Consider the following 26,639-nt stretch of genomic DNA (forward strand, 5'->3'; position numbering starts at 1 on the left):
TTCATACGGAAAGTACGTGTAGATGGATCACATACACGGAAAGTATTATAAAATGTGCGTTTCCAGTTATGCGTTTGCTGTACGTTAACTCCAGGATTACATATGTAACATACGTTTTTAAGTACGCCACATACAATTATTTTCCTCAGTGTAGGAATACAAAGAAAACTTTTAAAAAGTCATCTGTTCCAAATAGGCTCTAGAACTTTTCTTCCTGCGCGTGCAATGATTTAGGGGAAAATTTCACGGCCAAAATCTCGCAGCAAGAACCTCACGCGGTCAAAATCTCACCTGACCAAAACTTCACTGTCCAAAATCTTGTCGAAGGAAATCTAACCAGAAATTATCGGAAGAAAATCTCGCTTGGGATAAAACTTCGACGTCCAAAAGCTTCGCGAGGCAAAATATTGCCATTTCCTCACTATAGAATATCGCAGTATGTATATAAACGTATTATAAATAAACTACATATACGTAATTTGAACTGCATTAACGGACACCGCTCAATAACGAATATCTCCATAACAAGGACAGACTTTCCTGGTAAAAAATGTGCGTATTATTACGTGACAGATTCTTCTATTTCATGGCCACTCTTACTTAGTTACGGACATCTCCATAACACAGATAGACTTTTTGTGAGCAAAATGTACGTATTATTAAGTGACAAATCTCTATTTCACTGATATTCATAGTTAGGGACATTCTTGTTCTTTCCAATATTTTAGTAACTTCCTCATAACAAACAGGAACTATTCTCAGTTCAACGTATTTGGCAAGGAAAACAATTTATGCAATTTGAAAAAAAAAATCTCAAATGGTTCAGCCGTTTCTCGTGATGATGAGGCAGACAAAATCGGTTTTTAAATGTTTAAAAAAGAATCTATAGAAATTGCCCTCATCTTCCTTAAAAAATGAAATTTTCGAAAACGCAAGCACACGTTTCGACTTGGTTTTAATGAGGATTTTATTTACAGAATTTCATCTTCTTAGCTTAAGAGATTCGTGAGGTACTATATTTTAGGCATAAATTATTACCCACTGGTAGAACTCATAGTTTCAACCCAGTGACATTTGTCTAGCTAGATTTTAGCATACGAGAATTCTGGCGGAGGGTTTTTTTTAGGAAAGGAGAGAGTTTGATTAGCAAGGATTCAGGCAGTGAGAATCTGGTCATTAGAAACTTTGGACTGAAATGTTTCAGCCGTATACTACAAGCGACCAATATGTCCCCTTTTCCCACTCACACAATAATTGGTGATATGGTGATATTATAAAGCATGGAGTCGTGAACTTTTAACAGTTTTTCTACTCATGCTTAGTCTTCATCAACTCATCTAATTAACTGAATTTCCAGCAGTAACCTCAAGCAGGAAATTGGATATAAATACTTTTGAGATATATTTATATGACAGAGCATTTTAAATATTAAATTTCTTGCAACCTATCTCAACAAATTGCGTGTTGCCAATGTTTTTGTTCTTGTGCAACATAACTCTAGGTCACCTATTAAATTGTTCATCAGGATTATGAAAGTATTAACATATGAAATTCCATTTATATTAATTACACAACATTTACTTAGGTACGATATTAGCATACTTATACAGTCGGCCCTGAACAAAAGACAACGAATAGGTCATGTTTGTTTAAATATTACTTCATCAGAAAGTTCGTAATGAATAGCCAATAGCTGTTTCCTTCTGAACGTCTTTAAAATACATGAATGAAGATGATAAAACGAAAACCTTTATTGCGAACTATTCTTATAAAAACTGTAGTCGTAACATATCCTGACCAAACCAAAATTATGAATGTAATATTGTAATGGATAAGTACACTCATGTCCAAAATGATTGTCGCATATCTATAACTGTCTTCTTGTAAGAATATAATTTGATAATGGTTTTGCAGGGTACTTTTAATACTAATATTATATGTATAATAGGGAAATGTATATTTGTGGTAAATTTCATAGGAAAAGAATTATAAATACGAAAATTAGAATGAGTAAAGCAAAATGTTGTTAAATGGACAAGAAAGTTTTATTTTCGTTTTATTGTTCTTATTTACTGGTTTTTTGACATGAAATTTGCGACACACATGTCTTTGCCGATTATACACATACTAACATTATCAGAATTACCACGCGAATTCGTTATCAAATTATATTCCTACAACAACATATTTATAGACATGCGACAATAATTTTGGACATGAGTGTACATGTTATTGATGTGTGAAAAGAAAATTATAGAAACAAAATTATCAAAACAAACAATAGAAAAGCAATCCTTGTTAATCTAGTGGCTAGTGAGCATACCATCACAGACCTCTTGATTCGACTCCCTGTATTAGAGCACCGAACACATTATGGTGGTTCGGATTCCAGCTTCAAATGTAGAACTATGTCTCATATAGCCTAGATGCTAGAAAAGGACGCTTATCTTCAATAATCATCAACCAACTCGACATTAAAAGACATTTATTGAGAACATATTAAGCTTCATTCTTCTTTAATTTTTATTACTCTTGCTAAAAGTTTAGTTTGAAAAAAAAAATGGAAGAAAATACATGTTTACCTGTAATAGGACCTAGGTGGCATTATAGTAGTCTTAGCCACCATGGGTTGGGTCTAGAAGACCCCAGCAAAGAGTTGCACAGACGATGTACACGTTACGGTGGAGATAAGACGTTATCATTTGCGCTTACTTTTCATTTCTTTCTTATCTTCATGGGAGTGCATGTCCCGTCCGGTAAATCTCTGCTTGAATTTTATAGATTGGACATATACTGTCTAGGGTTAAGAAAAACACATATTTTCCTTTTCAACGAAGACTATCATGGCGTTCTATATTATGCAATTTAAACGAACCAGCTTTTCCAGCTATATGTGTACCCTCTCTCGAGGTGGGAGACCCAGATTCAATTCCCGGTGGAAGCTCATATGGATCGAATCCTATGTTAGCTGCAGGGCTACATATAATCTCGATGGTGAAAGGGGCTGTAATATCCAATTCTAGGGATGAAAGCGAGACGAGACGAGACGAGAAATGGTAAGTCTCGTCTCGTCTCGCAGCTTCAAATGTTGGTCTCGTCTCGCTTCTCGTTTCGTCTCGCAAATGTGAAGTCTCGTCTCGCGTCTCGCATAAAATTTTGAGTCTCATCTCGCGTCTCGCGCGAGACTTTCTCGCATGGTCTCGCAGTCTCGCATATATTCTGCGTCAAAATTTTGCAATGTGTTATTCTATGGCTGTTAATGAATGATGATGTGACATTCTGTCCGAAGGCAGGTATTTGACCTAAAAGCCCCTTGGCAAGGTGAATCCATGGTGGTATTCCATTGCTTTCCATGGGATGAATGTTCATAACATCCTAAGGAGACGGAATCTAGAGTTCAATATGGTATCCAAAATTGTGTCCCCTCCGCTCCAAATTAAAAGAAAAGTTGTGCTGGAATTTGATTGCTGGACCATTAATTTTCGTCAAATTAATAGCATAATTTACAGCAAAACCAGCATAAATTGTTACTGGATCCAACATTGTTTTCCAGCTTAGAGGTCTCCAGCAATATTTTCTAGTATGTCATGCGGGCACATTTTTGCCCCGAAAAAATGTCGCCAATGTAATTAGGATATAAAGAATATAACGTTTCTGTATATGTTTTTCTGAACTCATTGAACCAAACCCGGATCCTTTTACTATATCTATGTGTATTTTTTTTGTTTTTTTTTTTGAGGAGTTGAGTTTAAACAAGGAATAGGTTTTAATATAGGATTTACATTTTTGTTGAAGTATTTATTGTTTTATGCGACATAATTCATTCTATTAGCATGGATCATCAAGTAGTTGCATATTGAACTGCCTCTAGAGGGTTACGCCCTCTCTCTCGGCAAGTGATATACTGAAAACAAGTGCAAACATAAACAACGTTAGTTGGACAATGTGATATAAAGAAAATAACTAGTGCTAAATAGAACGAGTACATTCAATGGTGCTGAAATAGATCTATGTGCATGAACATAAATAATAAACATTGTATGATATTGAACTGTGGAAAAGATATACATATCATGAGGAAAAAATTAACAATAAATAACTGGAAAAAGGTGATAGTATATAATGATAAATGATATATAAGACTACAAGGTGAACATAATTGAAATTGTAATTATTTTATCATGATTGATGAGATGAAAGTGCCTTATACGCCACAACACAGTGAAATGGTTAATAGTAACGAATGCATGTTATTCTTCTGTCTTGGGGCGTCTCAAGACTGATGTAGACATGGGGAGCCCAGATTAATGGTGAGGGAGAACAGTGCAGCTATGGAAAAAGATGAAGGACGGCTTGATGAATGATCTGACGTTGAAAGAATCTACGATGAAAGTGATCCATAGGAAGGTTATTTACGTGAAGTGTGATCAATACACTCAACGGTGTATGACAATATTTGAAAGAGGAATCCTGCTCAGAATCTATGAAGATTGTGTCCAGAAAAATATCTTTATGAGATTCTAGGCATTTGGCTATATATCGCTTACGTAAGAGTGAGATATGTTCTACAAGTGGTGGAAAGTCTATTCGATTGTATAGTTCTCGGTTGGGATATGGTAGTTTGATGCGGTATACTAAGCGTACTGCATGGCGCTCCATAATTTCGAGCCTACTGTAGAACTTAGATTGAGCTGGAGACCAAGCAATATGGCCAAATGTAAGAATGCTGCGCATGAACGCTTTATATGTGTTGATAAGCAATTTTGAATTTAGCCCCCAATGCTGTCCTACTAGCCTGCGAAGTAATTGCAACCGATTTTTTGCTTTAAGTACAAGTTTCTGGAAATGAGCAGTCCATTGTAATTTATTATCGTACGTTATTCCTAGATATGTAACTGATTTAGATGGTTCTAATCTGTGTGTTCCGACAGTGATATCAAGACGATTGAGGTTACGGTGAACTTTACTGCGGCATTTAGGTGGTATGATGACTAGGGTCTGAGTTTTCTCTTCATTAACGGTGAGCTTCCATTTCCTACACTACACAAGAAAGTTATTAACTGTGAGTTGTAAGGTTGTATTAATTTGTTGTATAGTTGTTCCGAGAGTTAAGAAAGCGGTGTCATCGGCATATTGGAATAAATAAGTAGGAGGAGCAGGTACTGGTACGTCTGATGCATATAATATGTAGAGAAGAGGTGACAGGCTGGACCCTTGAGGTACCCCGGTATATGGAAATATAGGATGGGAGATGGAACCGTTGATACAGACATATGCGATTCGATTGAGTATGAATGAGAAAATTAGTCTAACGTAAGTAAGGGGAAGTCCAAATTTTAGCAATTTATAAAATAAACCATAGTGCCAAATTCGATCAAATGCTTTCTCCAAATCCATTAAAATTAGACAAGATGGTAGTGATCTGTTGTACTGGTTTACAAGTGTAGTCGTTAATCGAAGCAACTGATCATTAATACTATATGATGGTCGAAATCCGGTTTGGAAAGTGGGAAGAAGTTGACGGTCATGCAAATATGGATGTAAACGTTTCACTAGAATCTTTTCCAATATTTTCCCCAGTGTGGCAGTTAGTTGTATCGGTCTATACGAACTTACAGAATTCGGAGGCTTGTTCGGTTTTAGGAACATAATACTTTAGAGACTTTCCACTCAACTGGATAATATCCTGTACGGAGAATAAAATTATAGATAACTGCAAGAAGCAGAAAAACTGTACTGAACATTCCTTGATAAGTCGGTAAGATATTTGGTCAAAACCAGGCGCTGTATTACGTTTTCTTTTGATACTCGTCTGAATTTCATCAGAAGTTATAGATACTGTTAACGGTTGAGTTTCATCTAAGGTATGTGTAAGTGATGGTTGTAATAGTTGAGTGATGTTTTTTTTCAGAAAGTCTAGGGCTATCTTGATGTGGTTCAACAGGCGGAGTGAACACAGCTTGTAAATGAGAGGCGAAAGCGTTGGCTTTATCGCGATCTGAATGTAAAGGATCGTTGTTTTGAAACAGTGGATATCTTGTTGTTTTTTGCTGTCCTGTCAACTGATGGAACTTTTTCCAATAGCGTGTGGGATGAGTTTCATCGTTCAGTTGATTACATGTGTTGTGCCACGTCAACCGTTTATGGGCAACAATATAGTTGTGCACAGTACGTTGCCATCTACGTGCCTGTGTTAGATATTCAGGATTACGAGTTATCTCATATTGTCTATAATAATGACGAGATTTTCTGACTAAATGCAAATATTGCGGAGGCAAAATTGGCTGATAAGTTTTACCGTGATAAGTAGGAATGTTGTTACGTGCGCTGGTGGTGATGGCCTTGGTGAGTGTATTTATGGCTGCGTTAAGAGTTTCCTCGGTATCCGGTGGTCGTACAGTTTCTAAAGCAGCGTCAATATCTGAGCGATATTTCTGCCAATTCGTTTTGTCGTATAAGTATATAGTGCGTTCTGCTGTATGAGAAATATTTTTACGTACATCATTGACTGTTATTTTTACCGGTAAATGATCACTACCTATGCAATCCAAGACTTCGATATGACACCTGTCTATGAGTGAAGTGGTAGAAAGAACAACATCCGGTGTAGTTTGGCTACTTGGTCTGGTGTGTTTCGGAAGGGGATATATGTGACCATGTAAGTGAAGTGCTATATGGTCAGCAAACTGTCTCTTTTCCCTCTCGGAGCGGCTATGGATATTGATGTCTGCTAGTATCAGTAGGTACCTGTATGATTGAAACAAACGGCTGAAATAATCGAATGGTATAACCTGTCCGGGACGTACATAGATTGTTGCTATCGTAAGTGCTATGTTAGGTAGATAGATAGTGGCTATAAGATGTTCAGGAAGTTGATACGGAAGCTGAATCTGATGCTGTCGGTAAGATAATTTGTTATTGATGCCAATTGCAACTCCACCGTGCGCTCGAGCATTATCTACTGGAAAATCATAGCGCAGGAGTTGATACCGTGGGAATCTCGATAGCATTGATGGTTTTAAAGCCGTTTCATTCAAAGCGAAAATATCAATACATTCTTCTAGAAGCAAGTGTTCGAAAAGAGTTTTATGTTGTGGCAATGATCGAATGTTCTTAAATAATAAAGCCAAACCCATGATGATGACACAAGCTAATTGCTTAGACAGCAGTTTCTTTTGGAGATATGTGAAAGTGTACACAGTTCCCAGAATATGTGGCATACAGATTAATATTGAAAATGCTCGTGGCGGCAGCGATAACATGTTCGAGGATGAACTGTCGTTGAAAAGGAAAAATATTCTGAAGGACAAGCGTGAAATATCGGAGGAAGTTTTCAACTGTAAGATCTGCTGCGATTGATTGGTGGGCATGAACCGGTGGATCAGTTGTACGTAGTGGAACTGTGAGTTCAGGATGATCTGCGGGTGGAGCTGGCTTAGCTTTACATTTGTAGCTGTATGGAGGATGTGACCCGGGACATACAGAGCAGTGAGCAGGCTTTTGATGATTCGGACAGTCTTTGGTCTCGTGCTGTTCGGCACAGTATCCACACTTAGGAATGTTTGGACATTTTGACGTTACATGCGAGTTATAAATCTGGCATCGTTCGCAGCGAATAGGTAGGGGCGAATTGGTACGTGAAGGTTCGACTCTGTGCCTTTGCTTAAAGATATACGCTCCCTCCTGAAGAAGAGTATCAATAGATGATTTATTGGAGCTTAACACACGAACCATGTACGTAGGTCCCATTTGATTTCTGATGCGAATGCATTTATCGACAGGGATGCCTTCAGCTGTAAGCTCTTCGAGCACTTCTGCATCAGTTATCTCAGGTAGAACACCACGGATGACAACAGATAGCATTGGATTTTTGGACGGCGGAGGTGTTTGCTTGACTTTACTAGTAAGCTGCTTCATTTTAGCATTTTTACCAAAGATTTCATAGCTAGCTTTGTTGCGTAGTGTGGTTCCAAAGTTTTGATCCTCTGAACGTATAATGACACCATTCTTGGTGAAGACTATCTGTTTGATGCTAGCACGGGGTAGGTACTTAACAACTTGGCTGAAAATGAGCCGTGGATTACTGTACTTCGGATCGAAATCTGTTAACAAAAATGAATAAACAGGTGCACGTTGTGCAAAGTGATTGTTAGAGGTTTGGTTGTTATCAAGAGTTGCATTAGACGAACATTGCATAGGTTCCTCAATGCTGGTAGATGGAGCAACATAGTGCGGTGATTTAGAGCGAGAGCGCTTTTGAACGGATCCGATGCTGCTTTCAGAAAGCTGTCTACTGCGGCGCTGTTGACGGGGATCCCTCCCCTTATCCCCCGGAGGTGGCGGGTCTGGGCCCTTAACTACCGGAGGCAAGCGATGCATGGTCTCTCGGACCAGTAATACCCCAAAAATGCAATAATAGGCACTCGAGTGGCTTGAATCACGATTAGAAACTCAAACTATGATCGAGTTATCCTGATAACAGAGATGATAAATAAGTCTCGCCCTCCAGTACTGAGAAGCACTGTCAATCCCAGTGAGAGCGTATGCGTGCTGGTCTCGATTGTGCGTATGCAACACAATGTCATAGAAGGCACGTTAACACTTCCCAGCTAGGCTAGGCTTGGTTCAAAAATCAGCTTGTGACGTATGGTACGTCAAGCTGCTAAGTATGATATGTAAATTACTTCGTCTTTATTTAACCGGATTTCAACCTTGTCTTTGCTTGCTTCTAGTCCGAGGAATGCTCTAACGTCACAATGTCCAAAATTGACACGGATTGTTCCCTTAGAATAGGTTTGAACTTTCTTTTCAAAAAGTTTAAACTCTCTAACATTAAATTTGTGGAAGCAGCGGAGAAAATATAAAAATACGTTACTTGTGTAGGAGAACAGCGCTGCCATCTATTGTCGCCTATCTCCCTTTACACCAACCACCAAGGAATAACATTACTTGTGTCAACGGACTTGTGGATAACGCAATATGTTAACAATTGCAAGAATCCAAATATCCAGCAAACTATACTTGATACGAATAAAGCTTTCTGGATCAATTTCCAGATCATACAGTTGAACTAACTGCAGTATTGCCAGAATTCGCATTTTATCAACTTTCGCTTTTAAGTTATATAGTGTTGCCAGATCTAGAAAATAAATTTACTGACAGGTATAGGGCCATTCCTACCATCTCCCACCAAACCTATAGGCCATCCTACCAAACCAGTGTTTGAATTAAACTTCCGAACTGGAGGGGGATGTTTTTGATAAATATATGGAAAGAAAATACTTATTGCATGTAAAAATATCATGTTATTTCTGTGAGCCGGGCCGGGGATAAACTTTGACGAGAGGGGATTTCCCCGCCATCCTCCAACATTAATCGCTAGTAGTAATGTGAAAAAGACAGAAACAACAGAAATATCACATTTCGAAGCAATAGGGAGTCTTATTCGCTTTTCAGACCAAAGACAGAAGTTCATGTATTCGTGCGCGCCCGCGTGTGTGTGTTTGTGTCGCAAAATAAAGTCCTAAATAGATGCTGTAATAAATTTCCAATTTACAAAGTTTTTCTTTTTTAATGATGTTTAGAAACTAAAGAAGGCTTTAATTCTGAAAATCAACCTTGAATATTAATAAATCTCATAAAATGTCTATTGCCCCAATCACTTTCTTGTTCCTGGAGGCATTAACGGTCAACTTAGAGAACTCAATAAATGTAAAATCACTAAATATACAATTAAATGTAATTCATAAATGATGCGAGACTGCGAGAAGTCTTGCGAGACTTCTCGTGCGAGACTTCACTGAGTCTCGTCTCGCATGGTTTAGTCTCGTCTCTCGTCTCGCATAAAATTTTAAGTCTCGTCTCGTGTCTCGTCTCGCAAATGCGAGACGAGATGCGAGACGAGACGAGACTTCTCGCGTCTCGCGTGCATCACTATCCAATTCAATCAACTAACGACTGAATTTTAAACAGAATAGCGACTATGGAAATCTCGGAAAAGATGTACCCAGAACAAAGGAGATCGAAATCGAGACAGCCAATGAATTCTGAGGATACCATATTTCAAAACGGTGTACTACGAGGGCTGTCTAAAAAGTATCCGACCTTTGGCCAGAAAAATAGTTGCGAATACCTGACAGATTTGGGACCCTAATCCCCTTCAAAGTAGGCCCCTTGTGCTTCCACACACTTAGCCCACCGATCCTTCCACTGCTGGAAACACCGCTGGAAGTCTTCTTTTGGAATGTTGTTCAGCTCCGTCGTCGTGTTCCGCATTATGTCTTCTCTACTCTCAAAACGGGATCCCTTCAGAGGCGTCTTCAATTTTGGAAACAACCAGAAGTCACAAGGAGCCAGATCTGGAGAGTAGGGAGGTTGGCGAACGGTTGTAATTCCATGTTTGGCTAAGAACGTGTGGATCAATTGGGATGAATGTGCTGGGGCGTTGTCATGATGGACGTGCCAGTTCTTCGCTGTCCACATGTCTGGTCTTTTGCGCCGGACTGCGTCACGGAGTCGCCTGAGAACATCTTGATAGTACTCCTTTGTCACTGTTTGTCCCTCCGGTGCGTACTCGTGATGCGCAATTCCACGGGCATCGAAGAAAACAGTCAGCAACACCTTGATTTTGCTTCGCACCTTCCGCGCTTTCTTCGGCCTTGGAGAATCGGGATGCTTCTATTGAGACGATTGTTGTTTTGTTTCTGGGTCGTACCCGTACACCCATGACTCATCTCCAGTTATCACGGAATTCAGATACCCAGGATCAGTGTTGGTGGTGTCCAGAAGGTCCTGTGCAACGTCAAAACGGGTGTCTTTTTGTTCCTGAGACAACAACTTGGGTACAAATTTAGCAGCCACTCGTTTCATGTTCAAATCGTCACGTAAAATTGCATGTGCAGAATCTTTTCTCACTCCAACATCTTCTGCAATCTTCCGCACTGTCAAACGGCGATCTGCCATCACCAAATTTTGCACCCGCTCAACAACAGCTGCATTCCGAGCAGTTTGGGGCCTGCCGCTACGCTGCTCACTGTCGACTGATGTGCGGCCATCTTTGAATCGGTTGAACCATTGTTTAATTTGTGTTACACCCATCGCATCTTCTCCAAACACCTGCTGAATCTTACGAATTGTTTGGCTTTGAGAATCACCCTGCCTTTGACAGAATTTGATGCAGTATCTTTGCTCAATTCGTTCAGTCATCTTGCGAGAAACACTAAATCCGACGAACACTACCAACAGCACCTCACTTCGCGACCACCAGCTCAAGACTGTCACACGCGAAAGCGGTGAAAAAATTCAAGCATGCGCATTAAGGTTCCTCCTTCCACCGTGCACGGTGGCGCCACCTGAGAATCACTACTTTGCGTGGAAAAAATTAAGGTCGGATACTTTTTAGACAGGCCTCGTATTTCATTTTGATATGTCACGAGAATTTATCAGCGAAGGTGTCATTTTGATCATAGAAAGACAGAAATATGTTATTTTAATGTATTCCGTTTCATTTGTTATTTAGTTAGTTGGTTGAAATTTAGCATACTTTTTTAGCACTGACGCTATATGAGACGTGGACCTACAGTTTAAGATGGAATTCTAACCACCGTAATAATTTCAAGGTTCTGGCACCGGAGAATTGAACTCCGGACGCCGTACACCAAAGGTATACCCGTTAGCCACTTGACCAGCAGGAAAGGCTGTTACTGTTTTTCTCATATTTATTTATTTTTGTTAATACCGTGAAAAGTAAAACCTACTATTTGAAAGTTTTCAACCCAATTTTCTAATAATAAGGAAATGCTGTAGTCTAAAAATATCCAGTATTTTCAGAAAATTATCATTGTTGATCAGTAGAGAGCGGATTTTAAGGTGCAGCACCTTTTCTAAAAATGTAGTTGTTATAACAACCAAAGTTCAAAATATGTATTTCCGGGCATAAAATGAACTGAAATGGACTCACTTTGTTGCACCTTTTTCGTGAATGTAGCACCATTTTTGCTAGATAATAAGATTTCCATTTTTGTTACTTCTTTTAGCCTTCAGCACCTTTATTGTCCCTTTTCTCTCTCCTTTTTTTTGTTAAATGGACAGAACAATATGTTTTATTTTCAATCTAGTTTACACATAACATTCCATAAATTTAGACGCAATCTTAACGGATTTGCTAGGGATAAATTTGCACTGAATTTGCGAAACAATCCTGATATAGAAACCTTTGCAATGTCAACTAAACTTCCTGTTCATGCGCTTACAAGATATGTACCACTGGTTTCCGTTGATGTCGAGCGAAGTTGAGCTCCAAGCGACAGAAAGTAAAATTTGAAAATATAGAAATTATGTGCATAATCAAGTATAACCAATTTCTGAAGACCCAAAAGTATGTGATGGTTTCTCAATTCACAATATTGCTAAATTAAAGTTCTTTCTTTAAAAATACCGAGTTGGTTTTTAACCACAATTTTATTACAAGAATGTTGAATGTTGTACAAGTTTGGGATTAAATAAAACAATTTTGCAGTTTATGTCCAATGTTTAAGGCCAAGACTAACAATATTTGTTGGCGTAATGAATAAAAAATGTTTATGTAACTGTATACTATAGCACTTAATAAAGATAGCCTATTAGCACCTTTTTGCACCTTTTTAAATGATTTTTCAGCCCCTTTTATTCCCTTTTTACTACCACATTTTTGCACCTTAAAATCCGGTCCTTATTGATCAGTATGCTTTGGTGAAGTCTCCAATAAGTAGTATCTTCGAATCAATGGCAATTTTGATTTAAAGTCTAATAACATTTTAATAATTGGATTGATTATTATTTGAAGTAAAAAAAAAAAAAAAAAAAACTGAAAACTTTGAGTTGCATGATTTTGACATTTCCTTAACGTTGTAGTTGTATCGTAAAATACTTTATTCAATGTATTTTCTGATTTTTTTTAGTTACTAGTAAAATGTTGATATTTCAAGAATGTTACAGTAGACCGCATTATTATTACAATAGAGCTTTAAAATAGTTGATATGGTTCTGCTGTTTGTATGTTAAAATAAATATTATTCCCTTCTTCACACTCTTACGCAAGTTCTTGCACTATTAGATAGTGAATATACCTATATATAGCATTAAGGGGTGACCCTTGTGTAAAGTCATGTCGTAACAAGCGAAATGAACAAAAGCTTACATAATGTCCGAGTTTTCTAAAGCTTTCTTTCATTAGCTTGAAGCGATAATTCTTTTTACCGATATGACTTCCCTCTAAAGCCGCCACTGTCGATAACTGGACTGAGATATCGATATAAATATTTTTTGATGAAGGTTCTTTGTTTTGACTTACATACAACCAATCAAACAGGCGCCATTCACTATACTACGGGGTAGTCGAATTGATGTTTGGTGTAAACGAATGAAGTTATTATGCGCTGTTCCCAAACGCCATATGAGAAGTTTACGTATACTGCAACATATTAACAACATTTATCATCTTGCTAAAAACTAACAATGCGTTAACCGAATTGGAGTTTCACATCAAAGAGTTGGCAACATCGATGTAAGTAAGTTGATCGATATGCAATGTTTCTAAAACGTCGATTCAAAAAGACGCTAAATGAAAGAGAAAAATGACTCCAATTTTAAGTCAAAACTCGCTAAAAATATTAATCATAATGATCCCGACACAACTAACACTATAAAGTACATATTACACGATTTCTAAGATGACTCTCATTCTACCTCTGGAACTACTTATAACTTAAATAAAAATAAAATATAACCATAGTAAACGCATATTATTACTAATTTATATTACAGTTTCTAAATATTAGATATGTCTTTGATGAAAACAATGATATATTGTCTAAACTGTAACAGATTAGTAATAGTAAGTGTTTGCTTTTGTTAGATTTTATATTTATTTTAGATATTTTAGAAAATTGCCAAAACGTCACCAATCGATGAAAAATACTTTTATCGCTTTCATGGAATCGAATCTCCTAGATTTAGCAACATTTCTCCCAAATTGGCTGCACTGTCGGCATGAGATCAGTTTTCAAGGTCAAACACCAATTCAACTGCCGTACGCAATAGCGCTTTACGAGATACTTATATGAATACCATCAGTACAGCATATCTGAAAGAATATTAACGTGTTTGCCATGTTAATTGAAACTGAGATGCTACAGAACATATCATCATAGATGAAAGGAAATCTGGAAATAGATAAACTTTAGACTATCCATTTCTAATTAGATATCTATAATTATTTATTGTTAGTTCAATTTTGTAGATCATACCTAACCAAGAAAGTGAACTGAAGACTTTCGTTTTATTTTTTTACCTTTTCCAATCTTATAACTATTTATTTATTATATACGTACGTGGTTTTTAATCCGACTTCCCAGATAACACAGGATAAAAATCTCGAAAGTGTTGATAAAGAAAAATCCCAACATTGCACCAGCAGTTCCTCCCTGGTTGTGGACCTAAAAATAAGAAAAATTATATATTTATACTTGAGCGAAATAAGTAATTGCAGCTCAAATTAGCTTTTCTGTAGCGGAATCCTATTTTACATTCTCGCATTTTTTCTACAATATTTCTTAAATCTGCAAATCAATAGAACTAACACGGGTATAACTGACACATAACCATGAATTAGGGGAACAGGTTGACTCTATAGTATAGCGCTTATCTTTGGTGCGTGAGGTCCCTGGATTGATCCCCATACAAGTAAGTTTGTGGTGGACAAAATTGTGCCCATGGGTTTTCTCGGGGTACTCCCGTTTCCTCCTACATTCTCATTCCACCAATTGTTCCATCATCATTCACTTGCCTTATTCATCGTTTAAGTGAAATATTTCATTTCACAACCATGCATAAAAGATTATGGGATCTTTAAGGTTGTAAAACTGCTGCTTAATATCTCGATCGAGTGTAAACTATGTCACTAGGAAAGTGATTTTCGAAGTTAAGATAATTTAAGCGTGGATCTTCAATATGTATACTCATCCTGACGTTGCACATATTCATTCTTAAGTGTTGTGTGTCGTACAGCATTATCTACTCGAGTACAGTTTAGTGAGACGTGTTCAGCAAATGAAATGAAATCTTTCAGTTTAACGTTTCACAATTATGTCTTTTAGGCTAAGGAAAACGGATGATTAACGCAAGTGATGATGGAAGAATTGGTAGAATGAAAATAAGGAAGGAAACAGGAATATTTCGAGAAAACCCATGGACACGATGTTGTCCACCGGGGATCGAATCAGGGACCCCACGCCCCGGAGATAAGCAATCTATCTCTGAGTCGTATACAGTAAAAAAAAAAATGGTTGTGTCAATTCAGCACAACAGAGCTAAATCACAAGACGTGTATCAAAGTTAGACACATGCCTAGTATTACTCCAACTCTATCGACTTTATCACATTACATGATGAGGAGTCATATGAGTAATTTTAGTAGCATTTATATACAATTGTCAAATAACTAGTTATAGAAAGAATCTTATTAAACAGACATGACTCTTAGGAGGAATAATAAAGAATATCATAAAACAGTTGCACGAGGATACGAGGAAGAAAATCTAGTGGGCGAAGAAGGAGAGCATAGGAACGCCAGACAGTCGGCAGTATTTCTACTGGTGTAATCGTAGCCCACAAAACTCTTTATGTGGAAAATTACAGGAAAAGTTGAGTTGAGTTGAATTTAGTTTAGCGTCCCTTTCAGCAGCGAGGCTTTATTCGTTACTTCGTGTTAAATATATCACGTAATGCTTTGTTTATAGAAAAAAAAGAAAAGAAAACTAACACGACTAAAGTTACTAGATAATGATAATGATACCCTTGGAAGGCAATCTGCGTGCTTAAAATTACGGAATAGGTGCGTGTATATTTGATACACAGGATTTTAAAACTGCTGTGATACTTTTGCAAAGTCATTGATCTAACAAGGGACATCACCCAAATGTCCGGCTTCGATTTCAATGAATTTTTTTTCTGATAGAGAGCATGTGTGCATTATTTGTGATGACAGAAATTTTTGCCATGGTGCATGTTTTCTATTTTTTAAAATTAAAAGTTGCGATGTGGTTATTAGAGATTACTGCAGAAGTCCCTTACCACCCTTTGTAAACGGAGTGTTAATAAAAGAAAAACCATGTAGACACATATAAGGCCTAGGGAGAAGTCGTATGGTAGGTATGACCTTGACGACAGCTATCTTGAAATCCGCCATTTTGAATTAAGGTCAAGATATTTAAATAGGAATAGGGTAACATGATACATAACTTCGGACTAGAATTTAATCAGGAAAACAATGGTGAAGTTAGTTTTAAGATCACATTTGGGGAAAGGTTACAAGCATATTGTCTATACTTACTATGTGCGTAAGTCTATTACCTCCGCTTCTAACCCGCGTATTAATGATAATAAGTGGATAAAAGCTTTGGTAATCCATATTATGCCTAGAGCCAAGTGGTACAGTAAGGGTAAGCTTGACGGCAGCCATCTTAAAATCCGCAATTTTGAATTAAAGTGAAGATTTCAAAAATGAAAATCATAGTATGTGGCACATCATTTTAACAGCAAATTTTCCCAAAGAGCCAATAGTATGCTTATTTTTGTTTTATAGTTAACCAGTATGAATTTAGGACTACTTCTAATGTGCACCAGACGTCCATTATTCGGTCTTTCAAATTGGCAACACTCCTAATTTTCACTGCATGTTTTAAGATTTCAACTGGCACTTTGCAATTGTTGCCATGGCTCATGTTTTCTAAATTATTACATTTTTTAATAGTTGCGATTCGTCAGTTCATGAATAGTTTTGGGATAAGCATCCAGCAATATTTCCACCATCCACTACAAACCAACTTTAACCTTTAGACAAGAATGTCTACAGCCCATTTAAGAAGTTCTTCAATGCAGCTGCTGACAATTGGGTGACAATGAACCCAGGAGAAAAAAAAAGACAATCTATGACATACCGGGGCTGGGAAAAGAGATTCTTCCAAAGGCAAGCGCCGCATCAGATCAAGTGGAATTTCAACCTTCAACATCTGGAGTAGGTCTAATGGTCATCTGTGGTGACCCCTGAAGAGATCCGACCAAACCATAAACCGGCCACAAGAATTGAGCAAATGATAGGTAAGAAGAAAATGAAATTAAGTATCCTTACAGATACACCAGTGAAAGAAGCCATTCGTGTCGCAGAGCGTGCAAAACAAAGCAAACTAGAACAAAAGATATAGAAATTAAAACGACAATTACAGTAATATAGCTCCAATCATATGAGAAGTACACACACGTGTATGAAGGCATCTAAAAGGCAACACTGATAACACAGGGGACATTTATACTTGGGGCCACAGACATGATTAATGAAAAGGATTCCAAACGCCAGATTCACATATAAAAAGGTTCGGCATATTTCTCGCTCGAACTATTAATCGACAAGGCAGCTTCCTTCCATGAAATCACCGTGACCATGTAAACTATACTTCCACCTTGTTAGTTGCAGATGCAAATCTATAAACAATTCCTGTACTTAGCTCATATATGGTATTTAGTATAATACAATATAATCTCGACGTCATCATACTCACGTTCTAGTAAATTACATAATAGTTAAAAGAATTGTTGATAAATCATTCATTACAGACAAATACAATGATGGCATAAAACTAGAGCATATCGTTAGGTGAGGTTTTAGCAGTTGGGGGGCCCTGGACTTAATTTACTCGAACATAATTTCCCTTATGTTCATCTTCGAGCTATATTTTATCTTTTAATAATAATATTTAATTTCACTGAAAATGTTTAATTGCCTTTAATTAACTTACAACTTAGTTGTATCGTCATAAGATCAACAAATCACTAGAACAGTATCACTTAATTCATAACTAACTATTTATCATGACAAGACAATCTCTAATATATTTACTTTTTTAAATAAACAACTTTTCTTCTTCTTTTACACTAATTAGATTTCGAATGTATATCTTTCCAGAATGATTACATATATATTGTGTTATACATTTTAAATTACAATAAATAATGATTTACTAAGATCTTATTAAAGTTATTCGGAATATTTAACTCTAATTGAGTAGCGAATAACCTTTGACAAAAAATATTAACATTTTGTATTGTCGTATCTCCGGGACGGAGCTACTCAAGGAGATGTCAGAGTTTATTTCTCTGTACGGAACAAATTAAAAATTTGGTCCGTTACAGATTGCCGGCTCGGTTAGAAAAAAAATTAAGGCATTTAATTTTTTTAAAAATTTAGAATTAGCTTGTGAAAATCAAAATATTAATAAAATATGCAAGTACTACAACACTTCGAGCACATGTACAATATAAATAAATGGAAATTTGATCAATAACACATCAAATCAATAACACATCGAATTACACATATGATCGAACTATGCAGTTAACTACCTCAACAGTATCACATCTTACTTGAACAAAACAATTAACTTTTTCTTTCAAATAGCATTATTAACTTGATAACGAAGCATTAATTTGGTTTTGTATTCATCAAAGCAATTAAATGTTTCAAGTTTCTAAAGTTTTGCAAACCCGCCGGTTATCCTTTAAGATTTTTCGAAACCGCACAATTCCGAAGCATTTTTATAATTAGATATGGTCCCGCGAACTTTTATATTTGTTTTCAAATTTTATAATGTTAAAGACTTAATAGTAAGATTTCACATCTGTGAGTGAACATCCCAAAACAATAATAAAGCTAGTAACAATAGGTTTAGACCAATAACATTATTGGACATTAAAAGATTATTATGATTTCGGACGAACGATTAATACCTCCGATAATAATATTTTTTTTACATTAACACAGATACGATCGATAACAGTGTTCAAATAACAGGCGTCTAACAAGAAACGTTGCCTAATATCAGCAGTCGAGCTCTCAAGGGTTAATGTTATCACCTACATTTTTCAATGATAGTTGCAAGTAAAAAATTCAACATTTTGATTACATGTACTCTGTAATATTATCAACTGCCAGCAACATAACATACCTAAAGGTAACTAAGATAAACATAACATACCGAAAAAACATAACACATTATATCATAAAAACTTACACTTAACTCTATCTGCAAAATGTTGTACAGCTATATACATTCTGCAATAATATATACAGCATATTAACACTATTTACAGAATTTCTACATCTCATCCTCTTTCTCTTCTTCCTTTTATACTTAGTCCCAATTCTGAGAGGAAATTCTTTCCTCCTCTTTCTTTTCCTCATAATTCCTTGTATTTTCATCTTCTTTCGGGAATACAATCTTCCGTCCTGCGATCTTCTATTTTTCTTAATTCGGTACTTCCATCGGCCAATTCTTTTCGTTTTCTTCCGTTTTTCACATCTTCTTTTCATCTTCCTATAGATAGGAGTTCTTCTTAATCGTCGTAATCGCACAATCTTCTTCCAGTTCTTTGTTAAATCCTTTCTGAATACGCGCACATCTGGTGATTTTCTTCTTGTTCCTTTACGATGGCTGTTTCCTCTGAATTTCTTTCTCTTCTGATTCATGTATGTCATGTATCCTTTTCTTCTTTTTCTTTTCCAACTAAATTGAAGTTTGACATTTTTTACACTGTCACTTTTCCACCTTGTCCGTTTTCGATTCCTTTCATGTGTGATTCTTTCTGGAGATGTGGTTTTTCTTGAAATTCGCCATTTCATTCTCCGATTCAACCATTCATGAGGACTCTCTACAAATTTCACTTCAGTCTCACCTCCGTCCTTGATGTCCAAATTTTGTCTCTCAATTTCGTATTCGTTAATTACTTCCTCTGTTTCCTTCCTGAGATCGCTATTTTTCGTAATCATCTTTCCTTCCAGTTTCTCTTTTTCATTTCTTTGCGATTCTTTCCATTCCCTAATTTCTCTCCGACTTTCTTCCTGGTCTCTCTTCATCTTCTCCATTAAGATCTTCATGCCAGCGAATTCGGAAAATTTCTCATCCAGCCATTTCATTAGCACTCGCAATTCACCCGTCACTTGCGGACTTCCAGCTAATGCTGTTTCAGTTCCGGAACCATCACCATCAATGACCTGTACTGGCAACATTGATTCATCAGACTGTACTACCAGGCGACAATTCTCACATACCCATGGGCATTCATGCTTAGCTAACTGTTCATATTCTTCTGGTTCCAAATCTAAACAGTCTAGGTGGTAAATATTACTACACTTATCACATTTCACTGTGAGTTCATTTGCAGATCTCCGAGGATCACAATTACATCCGAATTGGATCTGGGTTTCAATATTCCCAGAAACAGTCTGCTTAACTTTTGAACGCGTCATTCTTTTGTAAGTCAGGTCCCCCAACGACTTTTCACTCACCATTTTGCTAAAGATCTTCAAAATTCCATTTAGTAAAAATTACCAATCAACAACGGATAGCCAACATCAAAGAATGTCACTGAAGTGTCTCAGCGCCCTCTAGCGACGATCCTGGCTGGGTCGCCATTTTCTGTCACAGCCTCACACACATCACCATCTTCCTCTTCTTCAAACGATGAGGGAAACTGTAGACTATTTTATTTTGGGGTTCAGGATGTCGCTGTCCAGATCCTCCTGATGTGGTTTCCTGAATGTATAAGGTATCCTGTAAAATACTATTCTATTGCCTGGATAATCAGACTGTAGATTGCGTAAGTTCAATATAACATAGCTTCAACACATTAGTGAGCATACACAAAACTGTGGATGACGGATATACAGTAATATAGCTCCAATCATATGAGAAGTACACACACGTGTATGAAGGCATCTAAAAGGCAACACTGATAACACAGGGGACATTTATACTTGGGGCCACAGACATGATTAATGAAAAGGATTCCAAACGCCAGATTCACATATAAAAAGGTTCGGCATATTTCTCGCTCGAACTATTAATCGACAAGGCAGCTTCCTTCCATGAAATCACCGTGACCATGTAAACTATACTTCCACCTTGTTAGTTGCAGATGCAAATCTATAAACAATTCCTGTACTTAGCTCATATATGGTATTTAGTATAATACAATATAATCTCGACGTCATCATACTCACGTTCTAGTAAATTACATAATAGTTAAAAGAATTGTTGATAAATCATTCATTACAGACAAATACAATGATGGCATAAAACTAGAGCATATCGTTAGGTGAGGTTTTAGCAGTTGGGGGGCCCTGGACTTAATTTACTCGAACATAATTTCCCTTATGTTCATCTTCGAGCTATATTTTATCTTTTAATAATAATATTTAATTTCACTGAAAATGTTTAATTGCCTTTAATTAACTTACAACTTAGTTGTATCGTCATAAGATCAACAAATCACTAGAACAGTATCACTTAATTCATAACTAACTATTTATCATGACAAGACAATCTCTAATATATTTACTTTTTTAAATAAACAACTTTTCTTCTTCTTTTACACTAATTAGATTTCGAATGTATATCTTTCCAGAATGATTACATATATATTGTGTTATACATTTTAAATTACAATAAATAATGATTTACTAAGATCTTATTAAAGTTATTCGGAATATTTAACTCTAATTGAGTAGCGAATAACCTTTGACAAAAAATATTAACATTTTGTATTGTCGTATCTCCGGGACGGAGCTACTCAAGGAGATGTCAGAGTTTATTTCTCTGTACGGAACAAATTAAAAATTTGGTCCGTTACATAGTGACTGATGAAATGAAAACTAAGAAAGGAAAAATACCCAAGCATAGGATACATTACAGTTCTGACGAGGATGAGAGTGAGAGGAAGAGAGTGGAGTTGTTTGTTTTGGACGTATTCAAATTCAAAACCTGGACTGAATGGGTGCAATGTACCAGCTGTAAGAATTGAGCACATGTTTCATGTGTAAAATATGATACTACTATTTATCAGTGCATTCACTGTAAATCAGATAATGTTCTTTCAGAGACTGAAAGTGATTAGACTATTACATCAACATTTTAACTGAGTTGGCTAACTTGTAAGGACTTCTTGTTTGTCTCAGTTTAGACACACACATACACACGTTTTAAAAGTTGACATTGTTCTTGAGCTTACTTCTAGTTTAGAAATTGGCATTCACTATACAAGTGTTGTTTAGTTTGTGCAATTCTGTGAGACATAATAGAAATTGTACTAACTGAGTACTGCGAATCCGCCTATTTTTTGTTCGGTTTATACACTGAGAGATTATTGTTCTTAATCACTTGTAATAGAATTGATCAGTATCAATTTGACCCTGGCTGGGGTACATTGATACACTCCGTCATACACGTCAAAAATAAATATATCAATTTAACATCCACTCAGATCTCCATTGAGAAGTAGTTAGTGGCTAACCAACATATCAAGGTATCTATTTACCATACATTGATTTTGTGAGGTTTCTAAAAAAAAAAATCTTGATTGAAAATTGTTTCAACTAGCCCCGCTCTCCCCTATTCGTTTAATTTACATGAAAATTGAAGAATCTATAAATTTATTGCAGGCCTATATGAGGGCGCTCCCCATGCTTACCTTTTAAGTCATGCATAAAATAATAGAAAATTTTTATAAAAGTAATTTTCTTGAAAACAGAATTTGGTTTTTACTTTCACGATTTGTTTTGTTTGGTAAATCTTTTTATTTACAGAAGACGTATTGTTAAAATATTTTATTCGTTTTAATGCACTTCCAGTAAAATATTGACTTAAATTCATACACACATGCATACGTAGGTATGTATGTATGAATTTATATAGTGCAAGGCTTTCCAACCTGGATATCACGTGGTAGCATCAAGAGTGTTCGCGAGAGTTTTATTATAAATTTATAATATAAAAGTTGTGATGAAATAATATTAAATTTCCTTCTTTCCGTTCAGTGTTTTAATTGCATGATCCAGAATTCGTTTCTATAATTTTGTGCGAGAGATATTTAATGATGACACTAAACATCACTATTCTTATTAACACTATCTTTTGTTTTATGTTTACACCCTAGCATACAGTAATCTTTGTTCATACAGAAGTCTGTGGGCTAATCTGAGAGGGAGAGAATATTAGGTTGTGGTTATGAATTCACCTATGTATTATGAATTCACCTATGTATTCATCTATGTATATTTCAATTATTTAAGTATGAAAAGAAAATAGTTTTCTGATACGTTAAAAGACGAGCACAAAACTATCTTTACTTTCTAATATGTTAGAAATACTAAACAAGACAAATGATAATCTACAATGTAAAGATGCAACTATCTTACCGCTTGAGACAAAAATAAAGTTTGAAGAGATAAAATCGATGTATGAATCATAAAAACAAAGGATGGTAATTTTGACATGTTTACATAGGCGTCTAAATGTGCATTAATAGCAAGATACAACTATTGGCTCATGATAACTTAATGCAATCGAATGAGAGACTGGATGGATTTTTCCAATACTAAACATAAACCAATATAACAGGATAAGAGACATTTTGCACAATTTAGCACTTACGTGTTTTAACTTATTGAAGAGAAGAAACTAGGTGACATAACCAACAACTGCACTTTGAAACTTAAGTACTAAGAATCAGATTTATGCAGCTTCTGGGTTTCTGTGCAACAAGACATATATAGGTATTAGAAGTCTCGTTGTTTTCTACAACAGATTCGGTGTTATGACTGATAAAAAACAGTTAAACGTTGAAGTTTGAGTCTGTTAGACGAGTATATGAGTGTAAATTTGCCCTATCTGACCTGATATAGACTAAGTCAAATTTGTGAATCATTGAACTGTCATATGAAGATGCGACTTTTCAATATTATTGTGAATGTGTAAAGTTTTGTATCTGTGCCAAAGGTGTTTCATGTGTTTGCTTGGCAAATCTCGTATAAGATTAATTGTTTAAACCTTCTCTATTTTAATAGAATCTGTTTCATAATTAATATGAATGAACTGGCGACGAGTAAAATTGTGTGTACTGACACGGTGTTGCCATAAGGGACGGGTTGGAAAGCACTGATATAGTCAATAACTTTGAAACGAATAGATAAAGTTAAATCCTGTCTTCTTTAACGTTGGAGAACTTCAGTACCCGCAAGGCTTAACTTAGCAACAAATGATGAAGGCTGATAAGTAATTTGTGGCCTTTTCGCGACTTCAATACTTACGGAGGTGATGCAGGCAGCACCGCGCTCTAACCACCTTTACTACTCCAGAGTGACTTCTGAAATGCTTTAAAACGAGGATAGAAAAAAATTCCGCATCCACTAGGATCAAACCAGAGCCGTCCGGTTTGTAGGTAAATGCTTTACCCACTACACTACCATGACTGGGTGCAGGTTCACGGTATATAGTCAATATCTATGGAAAAGAAAGTGCATGTCACTTCAAATTAAAACGTCATGACATGGAACCCACAAATTGACTTTATCCATGTAACGTCAACTGAAGACGCATGCGATCAAATTCGTATTAATATTTGACTTACGTGCCATCTTTCTCTTTATAATAAACACTCAAATGAATTGCTATGGGCGAGAATATAAACAAGCAATGGCTTAGAATGGACTGCTGATTCCGCTTGAAGATTCTGGAAAACCAGGATTGTATTCCCGGTGGGTGCTCATATGATTCGGAACCCACATTTAGTTGTAGGTTCAAATCTCGTATAGCCTTGCTGCTGAAAGGTATGCTAAACTTCAATCCGATAAACCGTTCAAAGATTCCAGGATCATGGTGATCAATGTAACAGGCATCATATACAGACTTTTGTTCAAAGCATACCCTCCAGGAACAGTGATAGTTACGCGTTCTTCCTGACCAATTCGTCATCTTGGGAATGTACGGTTCAGATACCGGTATACATCCACAAACGTGGGCTGGAGCTCTACCATGCATTGCGCACGTGCACTTGTATACCGCTAATAGCGGACCTGGAGCACATCTCAAAAGAGTTCCTTGTGAATTTTGAGTACTCTAGTCCAGTAAGTCGTCATGGCAGAACATAATATAGCCGATAGAGCAATCCCCAACACCAGTCCACACATTACTTCCAAAGTAGTATTGATGATGCAATATAGTCGTACCATGCGGATTTTTCCACAATTTTGAAGGTCTATCGGTCTTGATCTACTCATTGCCGGTCATGGGTCGATAGGGACTTTGATCCTGTTTTCACTTGAAGAAACACCTCTCGAAAATTTTTCACAGCGTGTCAATATGCTGAATATCGACTGTATGTTAGGCCACAAGAGGTTCTTATCAACACTTGTTCCTTGCTGAAGTTCATTCGTTTTTAAGTTATTTGGGAAAGATAGTATGTGAGGTTAGTCCTTTCACTAATGATTATATACAACTTGTGAAATATTATAGAACTCACGTTAGCTGCAGTATACGCCAGAAGACAAAGACTTCCTGTATCTGTCGCTACATTTACAAAGATGATTAGACTAAATATGCTCTCAATGGACTCCATAAACCTGAAATAAAATGTAGAAGTGTTAAGAAAAAGACATAATTCTAATTTTAGAAACAATATGAACAATATCAAGACATTCGTCTTTGCCTAGTAATGCTGACATTTGAAATACTGAATTTAAAACTATTGACTCACAAAACTTAAATTGATTGTTGTTGTCGTTTCGTTAGCCGAACATTTTGCCTTACTGGAACCTAGTATAAGTGCTCTGCAATCTTAAAATCTGACCTTCTCCAAAGTTCAGTGCAGCTCAAATGCATTGTTGAAGTTGTAAAATGTAGATACAGCAACGATGCAGAGCAAATTGCTATAGAGATAATAAAGGGTGTCTACAAGATTGAGAGAAAGTAGGGATGGATTTTACAGTGTCTCGATTATTTTTAGAATATTCCTCACACCAATCCCCCTGCGTCCAGCTCATTAGAGTAATGGAGGACGTCATTAATGATTCCTTGCGTGGATCCCCTAGTGTTTTTCTTGGATGGGCATTTCTTAGAGAAGAATTTTAACTTTTCTTAATTTCAACTTTCATTTTTATTTCTACATCATACTATTTCTTAAGGACGATCAGCTAAGACTTAAATATGAGAAGCATAGTAATTCTATAGATTTTATGAGTCGCAAAACTTCGATTCCGTAAGCGAACTACAAATGGCAGAAGCAATCGGAGAGTAGTTAAAAGAATGAAATATACCAGACCTAGTAAAAAGGGGGAAATTTCTTATCCTACCATAAAAGGCTTTGCTCACTTCATTTTTTAGTCATGTACAGCTTACACTGTAAAGCTGTTATTCCGTACCCTGCAGAGTAACGATTTGGTAGAGGATAACAGAGAAGCGTCTCAATGGTTTATTTGCTGGATATGAACAGAAAAAATGCATTGCAGTACAAGAAGTATTGAGAAAGAAGTGTTGAAAGCTATTAAGCAATCCCCAAGAACATTTCGGTTGATTAAAAAGTTCATAAGGGAATTCATTCTAAAATTATATGGTTCTTTTTGTTAATACTTTAAAATAATCACTGCGTTGTAAGTATAATGTCGTTTTACGAAACCACAACAGACACTGTGATTTTTCTTGGACAAACGTTATTTTCCGCAGCAACAGAAACACGATACACAGAAACAGAATTCTACAGAATTAAAAGATTATATC

The 26,639-nt window shown here is 36.4% G+C and overlaps 1 protein-coding gene across 1 annotated transcript in view; it reads right to left on the reverse strand.

Annotated features, from left to right (window-relative positions):
• LOC145692254 (odorant receptor coreceptor-like) overlaps positions 1–25,490 on the reverse strand; it is a 32,753-nt gene extending 7,263 nt beyond the window's left edge. The window contains exons 1-2 of the mRNA XM_081767549.1: positions 25,387–25,490; positions 14,370–14,474 (exon numbers count right to left, since the gene is read on the reverse strand). Coding sequence (XP_081623675.1) covers positions 14,370–14,474; positions 25,387–25,482 — 201 coding nt within the window. The 5' untranslated portion in view covers positions 25,483–25,490. The remainder of the gene's footprint in view (positions 1–14,369; positions 14,475–25,386) is intronic.
• Between the last annotated feature and the right edge of the window lie 1,149 nt (positions 25,491–26,639).

The sequence above is a fragment of the Thermobia domestica genome, chromosome 8 (assembly GCF_964235325.1).
Source record: "Thermobia domestica chromosome 8, izTheDome1.hap1.1, whole genome shotgun sequence".
NCBI lineage: Eukaryota > Metazoa > Arthropoda > Insecta > Zygentoma > Lepismatidae > Thermobia > Thermobia domestica.